This window comes from Chenopodium album, chromosome 22 (genome assembly GCF_948465745.1).
Source record: "Chenopodium album chromosome 22, dcCheAlbu1.1, whole genome shotgun sequence".
Classification (NCBI taxonomy): domain Eukaryota; kingdom Viridiplantae; phylum Streptophyta; class Magnoliopsida; order Caryophyllales; family Amaranthaceae; genus Chenopodium; species Chenopodium album.
Genome location: NC_137855.1, coordinates 40,200,058 through 40,215,638, shown reverse-complemented (window position 1 = coordinate 40,215,638; position 15,581 = coordinate 40,200,058). Strand labels below are relative to the sequence as shown.

At 36.9% G+C, this 15,581-nt stretch overlaps 2 protein-coding genes across 2 annotated transcripts; both read left to right on the top strand.

Moving 5' to 3' along the window:
• Positions 1 to 1,776: 1,776 nt before the first annotated feature.
• On the top strand, positions 1,777 to 4,411 carry LOC145604452 (receptor-like protein 6). The gene is made up of 3 exons (XM_081660341.1): positions 1,777 to 1,859; positions 1,945 to 3,650; positions 3,756 to 4,411. Exons 1-3 carry the CDS (start codon positions 1,777 to 1,779, stop codon positions 4,409 to 4,411), a joined length of 2,445 nt encoding a protein of 814 aa, XP_081516467.1.
• An 8,855-nt stretch (positions 4,412 to 13,266) lies between these two features.
• Positions 13,267 to 15,286, top strand: LOC145605042 (zinc transporter 11-like). The gene is made up of 3 exons (XM_081661055.1): positions 13,267 to 13,757; positions 14,437 to 14,492; positions 14,627 to 15,286. The coding sequence occupies exons 1-3, from the start codon at positions 13,286 to 13,288 to the stop codon at positions 15,149 to 15,151; spliced, it is 1,053 nt and encodes a 350-aa protein (XP_081517181.1). The 5' UTR covers positions 13,267 to 13,285; the 3' UTR covers positions 15,152 to 15,286.
• Positions 15,287 to 15,581: the final 295 nt, after the last annotated feature.

Here is a 15,581-nt window from a genome sequence, read left to right as displayed (position 1 = left end):
TGGGAGATGAAAATTATTGAGTGTTGGAAACTTGTTATTCAGGCGGTTTTATGTTTGTCAATTGTGACATAAAATTGTAAATATTAATTTAAATTGACGTTTGCGTGTGAATTCTCGTGACATCTTTTTATGTTCATACTTGAAACGGTGTAATTGTGTAAAGATATTTCAAGTGATTCTAGATTATTCTTCTGTGTTTCCCATGCTTGTTGGCCAATTTACTAGTTATGGAAGATTGGAATTTGGAAGTAGTTGCAAGTTTTGAACACCCTTTAAACGCCAACCGAACGTATTTGCATATCGTGGCACGCGGATGTTGAACTAAAAAATAGGTGGTCAATGTCGGTATCAATAAATAAAGCGTAAGTTTTATATGTGGCTAGTTACACGGTATGATCACATTTGTTTATAAGAGTAATCTTTATTTAAACATATAAGTAATCTTATTTTTTCATAAGAATAATCTTATGTTGTGTATAAAAGTAATCCAAATTCATTATACGAGTGAAATAAAGTAATTTAGAAATAAGTAATCTCATTTGTTCAATCGAGTAACCATTATTCTTTTATTTTGTTTACAAAATGAAAGATTAATTTCACTTATTTAAAATAGTAACCCCTTTTTCTCATTTAAGTAACCTACATATGTTAAGGTAACCTCATTTGCTCATTACCGTAACCCCCTATTACTTAATTAATTACCTTATATGTGATTATGTGAAGTGACCACACCATGTAGCTAGCCACATATAAGACTACCATAAATAATTTATCATCATACTAATATATTTAGGGTTCTATCAACAGCTATAAAAAAAAAAGTCAAACTATTAAAGACGGAGAATTTCTCTAAATTTTAAACTTTCAACGTATTTAATATAGCTGTTTTACCTAAATCGATACGTCTCTCAATTATCGAATACGATTACATCGATCAAATGATCAATTGAACTCAACCCAAATAACTCGTTTACCACCTTTGTTTGTCAATTTTTTTTTTTTTTTTTGACAAATTGATTGTCAATCATTAATAAGTGATTAAGATCTAAAAACATCAAATAAATTTAATATTTGTGGTGGACTGTCTTTTATTAATAAAGACCATTAAGCGGCAATTATGGTGATAAAGAAGAAATTTGGTGGATAACTGACGAACAATGCCAAGTCAAGTGATTATAGCAGATGTTTTACATCGTATAAATTAAATTACTTAAAATCATGATTAAAACAAAAGTGCACTAACATTTGCTATTAGTCTATGATTATATCAAATTTTATGATACATAATCCGAAAAGGTTACATTCGTTTCATCATCGTTATTACTTACTCCAAATAAACAATTTAGTAAAATCCAAATTTAATAAACCTATAACTTAAAATACAATGCCTCATTGACTTTTGCATTCACAATTTAACACTTTAACCATAATAAGTACTCCACTACGTATTAGTTTAATTTATACTTAATATTAACTAATAAGGCAAAGGAAGATTCTACAGTCTTTACATACAGACCTTCCTTTGAATTTCATGTACATTATTTTTATCCTAAGTTTTCATTGCTTTATCTAATATATTGTCCATCTTACTCTAGTATTAATTAACACTATAATCATACAATTAATCAAGTCATTAGCAACTTTCCTAGCTAGACACATCAACTTACAATGGCTTTGTTGTTGTGCTTCTACTTCTCCTTGCTATGCCACACTCTAAATTTTGTACTCGTTTCTTCCTCGTTCGATCTCACTAATACCTCTTAATCATCACACTTCATGTGTCACAACGACGATTACAATGCATTGCTTCGATTTAAAGAGTCATTTGTCTCGGATAGCATGGGTGTAACATCGTCTTGGTAGAGGAATACTGATTGTTGTGAATGGCAAGGAATAACGAACATGTCATCCAACAAATTTACGTGTGATTTCACTCGACATTAGCAATGGTGGCATCATTGCTAATGTTATCGAATCTAACAACACCCTCTTCGATCTCCACCATCTTAAGAGCCTTAACCTTGCCTTTAACTACTTCTCATCATCTCTTATTTCACCTAAATTTGCACACTTTTTGTCCTTGAAACACCTTAATCTTTCCGGTTCATTTTTTAGTGGTAAAGTCCCTCTTGAAATAGGCCAACTCTCTAAGCTAAGAACCCTTGATCTTTCATGGAATACTCTTCGAATGCCAAGCTTCAAGACGATCATAAGCAATTTAACAGAGTTGAGACGACTTGATCTTGGTGACACTACCTTTGATTCGATAGTATTTCCATCGATCATTAACTTATCTTCGTTAACATACTTAAACTTACGTAGTTGCCAGTTAGAAGAGGAACTCCCTATTGAAATTCTCAACCTACCAAACTTAGAGTACCTTGATGTTGGAGTAAACAATGATGTTTACTCCAATTTCGCGCTATACAACTGGACTAGTCCCCTGCAGTACTTAGACCTTTCCTTTGTCAATTTCTCTTCGATACTACCATCATCACCCGGTCATGCTCAATACAATCTTCTGAGAGTGTTGCGACTACCAGACTGTGGTTTCCATGGACCAGTCCCAGCTTGGGTGTGGAACATTCCTAGGATGGAAGTCGTCGTGTTAGTCAACAACTACTTCACAGGTGTTTTAGGTGAGTACCTTCTTAGTATTATTAGTCCAAATTTGGAATATCTTGATATTCGTTCTAACAAATTCACTGTTAATGTTAACTTGTATGACATCTTTTCTAAGCTCCCACGCCTTATGGGACTTCTTTTATCAGATAACGCGCTATCAGTGAGCACCACAGGAACTGATACTCGTGTTAACTTGACCGCCTTCCCCTGGCCTGAGATATCTGTTTTAGCACTTTCTTCCTGCAACCTAACTGAATTCCCTGAACTCTTAAAGAATCAAACCTACTTGCAAGATCTAGACTTGTCCAAAAACAATATTCGAGGTGAAATTCCTCAGTGGATTTTCCAAGTAGGGAATAACATCTTAGAATATCTAGACCTTTCTCACAATTTTTTGACAGGAAGTCTAGCAAACCTTCCTTGGAACAATTTGTTGTTTATCGATGTCAGTTCTAATCTACTACACGGTCCACTTCCATTGCCATCCGCTACCACTTTCTGGTTCGCCACCTCAAATAACAACTTTACAGGCCTAATTGACCCTTCAATATGCACATTAACTTCTCTTAGACTTCTTGATTTGTCTAATAACAGCTTAGGTGGTGAATTTCCACATTGTTTGGGAAATGTCAGTGATGACCTTGTCGTGTTAAATCTAGGCTCGAATAACATTCATGGATCCCTACCTTCGAATTTTTCCAAGTGCAGTAGCCTGCAGTTTCTAGACTTGAGCAGCAACTTACTGCAGGGGTTGGTGCCGCGGTCTTTGGCCAACTGCACAAACTTACAGTTGGTGAATCTTAGAAGCAACCAGTTAAGGGATGAATTTCCGTATTGGTTACATACTCTACCTCATATACAAGTCCTAGACATGAGCTCCAACAGGCTCAATGGCTCTATAACAGACTCAAAAGAAGAACGCGGCCTTTTTCCCATGCTGCAGATTCTTGACCTCTCAGGTAACAATTTCAGAGGAAAGATATCAGCAACATACATAAGAAGTTTTCGAGCAATGATGAATATCAGTGTGTACAGTGGGAGTAGTAGTCCTAAGTACATGGGGGCGCAAGTGAGCAACTCACTTCGCGATGGATATAATTAATCCATTGTACTGTCATTTGGTGGTGTAGATAGAAGATATGAGAAGATCATCACCACACTCGCGACTCTTGATCTGTCAAACAATGCATTCAGTGGTGAAATTCCTGAATGTATCGATCAATTAGTCTCAATACACGGTCTCAACCTCTCACACAACCGCCTTACAGGGCACCTCCCTTCATCATTAGGCAACTTGAAGCTGCTCAACTCAATGGACCTTTCTGACAACATGTTCACAGGAAAAATCCCTGAAGAGTTTGGAAGTTTGACCTCTTTAGGAGTCTTCAATGTATCAGACAACCAGCTAGTAGGACCAATTCCTCATGTAAACAACTTCAATACATTTTCAGAGGATTCCTACAGGGGAAACCTTGGATTATATGGCTTCCCACTGTCAAATCGCGGAGGAGATGGACAGTTAAAACCCGAAGATGATGAGTCAGACGACAGTAATGAAGACGACTTCAGAGATGAAGCAGGCTTATTATCAGAATGGGAAATCATACTGATGGGGTATGGTTGTGGTACAGTTGTAGGGATGGCATGGAGATACTATATGCTGTCAATCGGAAAGCCGTTTTGGCTAGCCAAACTAGCTTTCATGATGGAGCTTGCTGCATTACAGTTTTCTGAAAGGCATTTTGGCAGAAGAAGAAGAAGAAGTGTGCAAGGAGGAACTAAATGATCAAATAAACTACTACTTTGTAGGATAAATGGACTGATTTTATCTTTTCTTTCTTGTTCATGTACTAAATTGATCATTTCTAGTAAGTTGCTAGTAAGTTGTAACTAGAATGAATAGATTTGTGTTTGTCTAGCAAACTGATCAAGTACTCCGTATAATGTAAACCTAGTCTATCTTGATTAATATAATTAGACCTTAAGTAACCGGTCCAATTCGAACAATAATGGAACTAAACATGGGCACGGGCCGTGCCTGGCCGTGCCGGGGTGGTGCCCGTGCCGTGCCGTGCCGTGCCGGCTCCGCGGCGTGCCGTGCCTGGAATTGGCACACCCCAGCCCACGGCACGGCACGGCCCACGTGCCTAGCGGGTCGTGCCGTGCCGGGCCGCGGGCCAAACCGTGCCTACCTTAATTTTTTTTTTTTTTTTTTAAAAAAAAAAAATAAATGTTAAAAAAAAAACGAATTAAAAACAAAAATGCATATAATAAAAAAAAATACTAGTGCGATAATCCGAAAACACAAAAAATTGAAGAATAACTTATTTTATTATATGACGGTAGCCGACTAGCCGGTACGAATATACGATAATTCAATAATACAAAATTACAAAATAAGTAATGATAATTAAAAATCGTACAATAGTGTATGAATATTGAATAACTTCATTTATTATACGGAATACGAAGTTCGATAATACAAAAAGAATACAATAGTGTATAATGTAAATATGTAATCATGTAATTATTATTGGTCGTCTTCGCCTTCGTCTTCATCTTCGTCTTCGTCTCCTAGAGGTTCAAGTTCATCCGCCAATTGAGTGGATTGAGAACTAAAAGAAGTCGACGTTCCTTCATCGTCGTCGTTTTGTGCATAAGTACGATCTTGAGAACGAGTTTCGGCATCCAACCAATCCTTGAAGCAAACACACATTTCAAGTGTTTCGGGTTTTAGTCTTGTTCTTCTATCGTCTAGAACTCTTCCCGACGCACTAAAAGCTCTTTCGGAAGCAACGGAGGAGACTTGGATAGCAAAAATATCACGAGCCATTGCCGACAAAATTGGATGCTTCACAGCTTGTGATTTCCACCAATCGAGGATGTCGAGGCCAAACTTCTCTTCATCGTCCATGCCTTTCATGAAGTCGTAACTTAAGTACATTTGCAACTCCGAAACATCGCTTTGAGTTCTCCTAGATGATGATGATTATGTACCTGAATACTTAGACATCAAGTTAGCAGCTTGTGCAAATAAACCTTTGGTCCGTTTACTTACATTTTTGGATGTTTGAGAAGGGGAAAATCGAGACACGGTTCCATATTTACTTTCATAAACATTATATAAATTAAAAAACTCATCTGTCACCTTATTCTTAAAAGTTTCAACATCATCTTCAAAATTCATGTTACTATAATAAATATCAATTAATAAAAAGGTGCCATCATATTTTTGTCTAGGATCTAAAATGGAAGCAAAAATATAAATCATAGGAATATCGGTGTAATATTTACGCCATTTATCCTCCATGGATGGAAGATATCCACGATAAACATGTTGTGATCGGTGTTCCGCAAAAAGTTGTGCAAGTAAACATGCATTGCTAAGAAAAGAATGAGCACAAGGATTATATACAGAAGAAAAACAATGTGTCATACCATATAGTAATTGTAAAAACTGCATATATTTTTCACAATTAGCCCAATCATCTTCAAGTAAAGCATTTTGTGGATATTTCATATTATAAAAAAGTGTTAAATGAACCTTGTACTCGATTGCCCGACTCAACATTTCATAGGTGGAGTTCCACCTAGTTGGACAATTCGGTGCTATTTTTATGGTTTTAATCCGTTGTTGCCTGCAAAAACCTTTCCATTCTTGATATCTCATGTTAGAGCTATTAATAGTGCAAATAGCACTCCGTATTTTGTGATAAAATGGACCAATTGCTTGTGTTCCATCCTTCACACACAAGTTAAGAACATGACAAATGCATCTAACATGAAGTGCATCTCCATCTAATATAACATCGTTCAATTGGGATTTGACCAAATTCGCACTATATGTCATAGAAGTTGCATTATCGAAAGTCATAGACATGATTTTATCCCTAAGACTATATGCATCAATGACTTCCATTAAATGATGTGAAATGTTAAGACCGGTATGAGGGTATTCAAGCATTTTGAAATGAATGATGCGTTTTTGTAACATCCACTCATTATCTAACCAATGACAAGTAACACATAAATAGTGAAGTCCGTACCCACTATCCCATGCATCGGCGGTTAAAGAAACTCTACTAGGAAGATTAGCTAATTCATTTACTAATCTCAATTTGTACTCTAGATAAGTCTTCATGGCAGTAGATCGAACGGTTTTTTGGGAGATTTTTTTGTGTTTTGGTTGTAGTGCTCGGTTAATATAGTTGTTGAAGGCATCATTTTCGGCGAAAAGAAAAGGTTGTTCTGCATGTACAATCATTCTCCCAAGTTCATCCCTATCTCTCTCGTAATTGTAAATGAAACCTTGTGGATGGAATTGAGAAATTTTAGGTTGGGTTGGATCACTAGATGGTCCACCACATTTTTTTGTATGTCTACTAAGGTGTCCCGTCCCTCCCTTGGTATCGGCCGAGAAAATTTTACCACAAGTCCGACACTTGCATTTTTTTCCATCTTTACTTAATTGATAATGTGCCCAAACTTCACTCTTTCTTTTGGTTTGAGAAAAATCCTCTTCGGTACACCACTCTAATATGTTAGGATTTTGGGTGTTGGGCATGTGAGTGGATGGTTCACTCGACCCGGAAGCTTGTGTTTGGCTACCTTGGGAAGGAGGAGGAGGAGGAGGAAAAGGAAATTCATATTGTTGATATTGGGTTTGTTGAAATTGGGTCCAAGGAGCCATATCATCAATTTGTTCTTGCCCTCCCATGTTTTGGGGATGAAAGAAAGGGGTGGAAGTGTTTGGAAAGGGCATGTTAGGGGGGGGCATAGACATTGAAGTGTTTGGGTTTGGTGGTTCCCTACGTGTTGACTTGGCTTTTCTAGAGGAGGAGGAAACGTTCGGGTTTGATGCCATGATTAATTAATGATAATAACACAACTAACAATAACAAAGTAACAATTAACAACAATGAGATCAATGAGAATTAATAAGTAAGTAGTTTTTATATAAAATAAATTTTCAAAAATAATTATAATAATAGTAGATTATCTAAATCAATGAGATCCCAGGTAGGAGAGGTTAGGAGCGACGTTGTCCAGAGCCCAAATCCCGCCTTAGACAGATTTCAACAATCCAAATAACCCACAATTAAAATAGAAAGTAGTTTTTATATAATTAAGTAGTTCCAAGTATACAATAATAATAATAATAATAATAATAATAATAATAATAATAATAATAATAATAATAATAATAATAATAAATTAATAATAATAATAATAATAATAATAACAATAATAATAACAATAACAATAACAATAACAATTTAAAAAAAGTTGAGTTAGATCTTACAATGACGCTTCAATGCTTTCCCAAATTTATAATTTCTCGAATTTATAATTTCCCGAAATTTTAATTTCCTGAATGTAAATATAACAATTTTTTTTTTTTTTTTTGGTAGTAGACTAATAATATTAAAAATGTAAAATTTATAAGAGAGTAGGAATTTTTTTTTTCTTTTTCACAAAAGAGAGGAAGATTGTATGATTTGTAGGAATTTGAGAATTGAGAATTTGGGAGTAAGAAAATTAGAGAATAAGAGAGAAGAGATGAGTTGATGAATTGTGAAAATTTTGGAGGAAAATATGAGGTATTTATAGGGGATTTGGGTGGGAAATTGGGTGGAAATTGGAGGAAAATATGGCCGTTTATAGCTGTTGGAAAACGGCCATAAACGGCCATATTTCCAACGGCTAGTAAAAGGCACGGGCCGTGCCGTGCCGTGCCGTGCCTGGCTTCGTGCCGTGCCGTGCCGTGCCTGGCTTCGTGCCGTGCCGTGCCTGGCTTCGTGCCGGGCCGTGCCTGGCCGTGCCACGTGCCGTGCCGGTGGGTCGTGCCAGCGTGCCGGCCGTCGTGCCGGCCACCGTGCCGCCCGCCGTGCCATGGGCCGTGCCCGTGCCAGAGCTGGAACTTTTGTTCACGGCACGGCCCACGGCCCACAGGCGTGCCACCGTGCCGTGCCGTGCCGGTGGCCGTGCCCGTGCCGGGCGGTGCCGGAGTCGTGCCGGGCCCGTGCCGCCCGCGTGCCGGCACGGCCCGTGCCCACCTTTAAATGGAACTAATTTATATGATTTTAAATATCATAAATTCATAATCAACTAAAATCAAACCTAAATATACGTCTTTAGTTTATCCTCTTAAAATAATTTGGAAAAGAACAAGATAACATGCAAATATACAATAATAAGGAAACAAAAGTACGTACAGACTAATGAAGATCAATATGAGCAACTGTACAAGTGTACCGTTACAAGCTTAGGCTCTTGGGTTTGGGCTCTTAATATAAACTAGAGGCTATAGCTTACAGTTTGATGGAGCAAGAAAGCAGGAGAGCCCATTTCGAATGTACTTCTTCGGTCCCAAGTCTCCCAACACTACATTTGGTCGGCGCTATAGTAGATTACTAGATTACAGGGGCGAAGCCAGGAATTGAAATATGGGGGGCCGAGATTTTGTTCGACTTACTTTGGACAAAATGTACTTAATACAACTTATACAAGTACTCGTGATAGAGTTCAAACAAAATAAGTGTATTTTTGTTAGAGACATGAGATATCGGAAAATGTCGTGCATATTGATTTGGTAGCAGCAGGAGTAATATCTACCTAAATAAAAATTAAGCCATTCTATTCATTTCTTTCACCCAAATTTGTCATGGTATTGGAGCACGGTTAGATCCGAAAATTAATCGAATAAACAAGCCCTTTAAGTTGATCAGCTTCTACTCGCCAAATTTTGGGTACACAATTTTGTGCTTTTTTGCCTTAAGCTTGAAAGTCGACCCAGCCCAATTTGCTAATTTTGGGCACAGTTTATGGCTAAACTCAGCCTATTTTGACCATTTTCCATTATCCTTGTCCCATAATAAATTTTTAAGGTTCACTTATATCACCTGAAAATTTATGGACAACAAATTTTATTTTTTTTTTTTCTTTTTTTTTTTTTTTGTTTTTGGGAGGGGACAGAAAATATCCAAGTCTAATCCTTAGAATTTTCAAACTCTTAGATTACTCTGGCTTTGAAGAGTGATAAGCTACATCTTAGAATCTGATGCCCTACATGAAGTAACACCATATGAGACAAACAGCAACAATGCAACGTAAAGGCAACGCTACGTTGCGTGACTCGTTTGTTGGACATTTCTTTCAACACTTATATAATCCAAAGCTACAAATCTGAACCATTCATTTGGCTTATAAGTCAAGGTTATGATGATATGTTTACCGATCTTAATATCAGTATAACTACGAATCTACGATGTGTTCATCTAATTTAAAGTGCGTTTTTCTTTTATGCTATAACTTATGCAAAATCGTATGATGTTGTATTATTACAAGTTTACAACCATATTAAAAGAATAATTGACTTACACATATGAAGCTAAGTAAGTTCTCTATTGTGTCGATATACAACATAACTTCATACTAATACATAAAATGTTAATTACAGTTGAGATTCGACATGTATGAATCAGACTCAAATGGTGTTAAGCTGTTTTCACTCGCTTACACAATGAGTACTAGCATTTAGTTCAATGAGTAACTACTCTAACTTGTAACACTACGAGTAGATCAGATAAAAGATTCCTATGAAGAGCATCTCTTTAGTTTTTTTTTTTTTTTTTTTTTTTTTTTTTTTTGACAATGAAGCCTAACCAAAAAAAGAAAGAAAATCAAAAAGACCACGACAAAGAGCGACGACGACGAGCCTGCCCTGCTAGCCAATGTGCTGGTGAAATCCAAGACCTGGTCCGAATATGACATGCCCTAAGACTGGAAATCATATCATTAATAGCATTCAAGAGCCAGACATAGGAGATATCCATCCCACCAACCCCTGTGAGGATAGAGACGAGCTGAGCACAGTCCGTATAAACCTGCAAACGATCAAAACCTCTGCGTTTAGCCATCTTGAATGCACTCAAGCAAGCTTGAAGTTCTGCCTGAAGGGCTGAAGCCGCTCTGGTAGCACTGAGCCCACCACCTAAAACCAAATCTGAACTGATATCGCGCAAGATCCAACCAGTTCCAGCCGTATTATCAGACGCGCTCCAGGCCCCGTCGAAGAGAAGACAACAGTCTATAGTGTCAGAATCCGACCCTTGAAGCCAACCTGTCTTCAATTGATGAAACCCCAGGAAAGGGGTAGGAGCCGAATGACGGGTTGCAGAGATGGCCTGAGCCACCTCCCCTCGAGAAACCCACTCAGCCGCTTCTTGAAGGATAAGAGTGGGGGAAATCACAGCTTGACGAAACACCTTGTGATTACGCGAGATCCAGACTACCCACATAAATGAAACAAAAAAGGCCAGATTCTTCCAGTTCTTGAGTACTCTGAAATTCGTCAATGTGTCTGTGAACCAAGGGGCAAAAGGTTTATCAAGAAACGACTGACGAGAGAAGCCAAGAGGGCCATGGACCAGAAGATCAGAAACAAGCACGCAGTCTCGAAACAAGTGGGACACAGATTCACAATCCTGATGACAAAAGACACAAACCGGAGAAACAGGCATCCCCCTTTGATGAAGAATAGTAGTGAGAGGTAATGCATCATGAAGCAACTTCCAGATAAAAACCTTTAGCTTCGGGAGCATGGGAAGCCCCTAGAACTGCTTCCACCATGAACCTGAGGCTGGAACGCTAGCCACCGAAGCAATGGAATGACGAGCCAGCAAGGCATAAGCAGTCTTAGTGGAGAATTTCCCATCCCTGGTAAACTTCCAGTATACAAAATCATCCATAACACCAGAAGGTCGTTCCAACGAAAGAATCTTCTGTGCCGACACAGGGTCAAACAGGCGATGTATTATGGAGACATCCCACGCGTATGAACGCGGATCTATAATAGAAGAAACATGAGTCGGGCGAGACGACTCACTTACTGACGCTTTGAAGCATCTCTTTAGTTGTTACTTTCATTTGTTTAACTTGTCAAACTCTATTGAAGTAAGTAAGTCAACCTATAATTGGTTGGATAAATTCGTGTTTACTTCTAGTAGTTCTGGTAAGGTAGGTGGTATAAGCCATCAAATGATACCAACTGCAACAACAGCGGTTCAACTATTTGTGCTTATATAATAGGAGTAATAGCTTAGCCACCTTACTTTGATCAATAAACTATTTTTCGATTAGGCAACAATCCTAACACCTTACAACTTCGCAGGGCCGTCTTTAGACATATTTTTTCTCACACACGTAACAGGCCCCCCCAAAATCAGGGCCCCATAATTTAAAAAAATAAAAATTATAACCTTACAAATTCACCTTCTTCCTCGTAAAAGACCATCATTTTTAAACTAAAACCTTAAAATTTATCTTGATTATGAAGATATATTTGTGGAATTTGCTTCAAAAAATATTAAAAGGATGACACCCTTTAAATAAAAAGTTTTTGTTTGTTGTTTTATTGAATTGCTATTAAACTTATTACTATGAATATTTAAGCTCGATAATAATTTGTAGTACTGTACTCGAGAAAAAAAAGCAATTTTATAATAATAATATTTTTTAACCTTTTAAAACAGTCCTCTAAAATTGAAGGGCCCAATTTTAAAAGTTAGAACAGGGCCACCAAATTGTCGGAGACGGCCCTGCAACTTCGTTAAAATAACACGAACTAAATTATGTTGTAACATAAATGATTCTAAAGAAAAGAAACTCATGTCGCATTTTCCATCTTTTTTCTCAAAACATGTTACTTTTACTCATCACAACACCATATTTATACCAATATCGTTAATCAACTTTTTTTAATGAAATACCTTCCAAACTAATTTGACGCAGACATTTCAACATCATTAACCTAGAATATGAACCCTTGACCCTCATACTTGATCACGCAATTTCTTAGAAAAGTATACTGTTGAAATATATGTTGTCAAATGTGCCAACTAATTAGTTGCAACCAATACTATACATTAATGCAGTACTCTTCTCTTCTTTCCTAAACTTCTCTATCATTGTACTACACAAGATATAAATCTCTAAATTCTCACACTAATTATCACATTAATCTTCTTTCCACATTAAACTGACCCCACCAACAAGGTTTTAGCTTATTGACAAAGACCGATGGCCAGGCCTGTGTACAATTAGTCACATGTTCAAATCTCCCTTTTAGGCTCATTCAGACTAAAAAGTCAACACAATGATCCTCATCAAATTATACGTTGCACTTGGCCGGGTTTAAGTGCATAGTGCTAATGGTGTACCTAGGGGTGGCAATTCGGGTCAACAAGTCGGGTTCGGGTCAAATCTCGTGTCGATATCGGATTATGCTTAGAAACTATCAAAAAGAAGTGTAAACCTTAATATTATCATGAGATATGAAATTTGGGTCAAATCGGGTGGAATTCAGGTTATTTGGGTCCGGGTTGGATTTCTCTCAATAACTTAGGGTTGGATTATCGGGTCAGGTTAGGAATTGTCAGCCCTAGGTACACCCTCCAATCCTCTATTACATACACTATCAAGCACTCGAGTGTATAAACTAAACATTATTATTCAATAATCCCCTATTAAGCTACTTTACTAAGATTGTAGTACCACTAATCTAAATTTGTCCTTTCTTTGCAGTACAAAAAACTCACGTGATCAACTTATAAAAACCAAACAAAATCAATTTATTTTCTCTCTCCAATTCTCCACCAAAATGACTACCAAAACCACCAACTTTCTCTCTCCTCTTCTTCTTCTCATCATCACAATAATAATCCCCTGCATCGCAGCCCACAGTGGCCACCAAGATCAAGACACATCAACACCGTCCAATCATCCCAATCTTAGAGAAAAATCACTAATCATAGTAAAAATATGGTGTCTCATTATAATTTTCCTAGGTACTTTTATAGGGGGTATTTCCCCTTATTTTTTGAAATGGAACGACGCGTTTTTGGTCCTAGGAACTCAATTTGCTGGAGGAGTATTCTTGGGAACTGCTTTGATGCATTTTTTGAGTGATGCAAATGAAACTTTTCAAGATTTGACTGAAAAAGAATACCCTTTTGCTTTTATGTTGGCTTGTTTTGGGTATTTGCTTACTTTGTTGGCTGATTGTGTCATTACCTATGTTTTTAGAAAGAGTAACATTCAAGGTTCTCACTCCAACAATAATGGGATTGAAGGTATGTTTGTTTTCACTTTTATGTGTGTAATTTGATGTTTGGTTTTCGGGTTTTGGTTGTCGTTTGAGTTTAGTTTAGTTTAGTTCTGATAGAGGTAAAGTTGCTTACATATGACTATTAGACTCGTTCAAAGAACGGTTACGAGTATTTTGTATAGGTACTTAGTGTCGTATTGGGAATTGAGATTGTATGTGTTTTCCCTTGTATGAGAGAATTCTTACATGCATCCGTGTGTACCTTAAATTAATACGGATTTTAGGAAAAACAAGTCTATTGTCTTTAAAATAAAAACTTCTTTATTGATTTTGGTTTGAATTAGTTAGGAGTAAAGTGCGTGATATGAGCGCAGAATTTGGGTTAGTGTAGGAACAAGAATTGCATGATCATGAGGCTTTTTATTTTACATTTTTTAATGATTTTGTGGATAGGAGATTAGGAGAGAAAAAGCTCAATTTTGAGGTAATTTTGACCATAATTTAGCAACTAATAATTAACTTATTTCTATAATTTTCTAAGAAAAAATTTACTTACTACGTATTTACATGCTTTACTTAATGTGAGTATGTTCTCAAAAAAAAAATTAATATGTGAGTATAAAAATTTTAATCTAATGTTTTAACATGTTAGTTAATATAAAAATTCAAGCTTGTTAATGTTTTAATATGTTTTGTGTTAACAGAGGGACTTCCAAATCAGAAAACCAACCAGCATACAAATTCAACAAATCATTCTGAGGTACAGTAAATATAAATCATGCTCAAAATTTAATGAGTTTTGACCATTAAAATCAAATGTGACCTATGTGAAGGCGAATAATTCAATTTACCTCGTCTTTTGTACTAATGATACTTTTTTTTTTGCTGATGCAGGCTAGTCACAGCACTAACCACTTTGCCAATGCAAGGCTAGCAACAGCAAGCTCTCTAGGAGACACAATCCTCCTAATAACAGCCTTATGCTTCCACTCAGTCTTTGAAGGCATAGCAATCGGAGTATCCGAAACCAAAGCAGATGCTTGGAAAGCCCTTTGGACAATCTCTCTACACAAAATCTTTGCTGCCATCGCTATGGCAATAGCCCTCCTTCGTATGATCCCTGACAGACCTTTACTGTCCTGTGCATCATACGCGTTTGCATTTGCCATCTCGAGTCCTATTGGAGTTGCGATAGGGATCATCATCGATCAGACAGCCCAGGGCGCGGTGGCTGATTGGATCTTTGCTATATCCATGGGGATTGCTTGTGGGGTGTTTGTGTATGTATCAATCAACCATTTGTTAGCCAAGGGTTATACTCCTCATAACAAAGTTGGGGTAAATACTCCATTTTATAGGTTTTTGGCTGTTGTTTTGGGAGTTGGGGTGATTGCTGTGGTTATGATTTGGGATACTTGATAGTGCTACGAGAGTTGAGACTTAACTTTTTGTTGTTTTAGAGTATGTACTTACATTCATTAGAGCATTTTACATTTTTGTTCTTAGAAGAACATACAATTGCAAATATTTGACACAAAATCTTTTACGTCTAAATTATTGTGTCCAGATAGAATCATATACTCCCTCTATTCGGAATTAATAATCACTTGTACGGCATATGCACATAGCCTTTGGACAGAACAGACATAGTAAACACCGCGCCTACTCTATACTACTTGAGCTAAGGTAATATCCTCTTTTGAAACTAGGACAGGCCACCAACATCTATCACTAATATATTCTATTATTAGTCATTTTCCTACCAATTATTTGTTCTTTAAGACTATCATTAAACCAACAGAATTGAATGCAAGTAAGCAAATAAAAGTTGTCACTTGCAAGTTAAGAA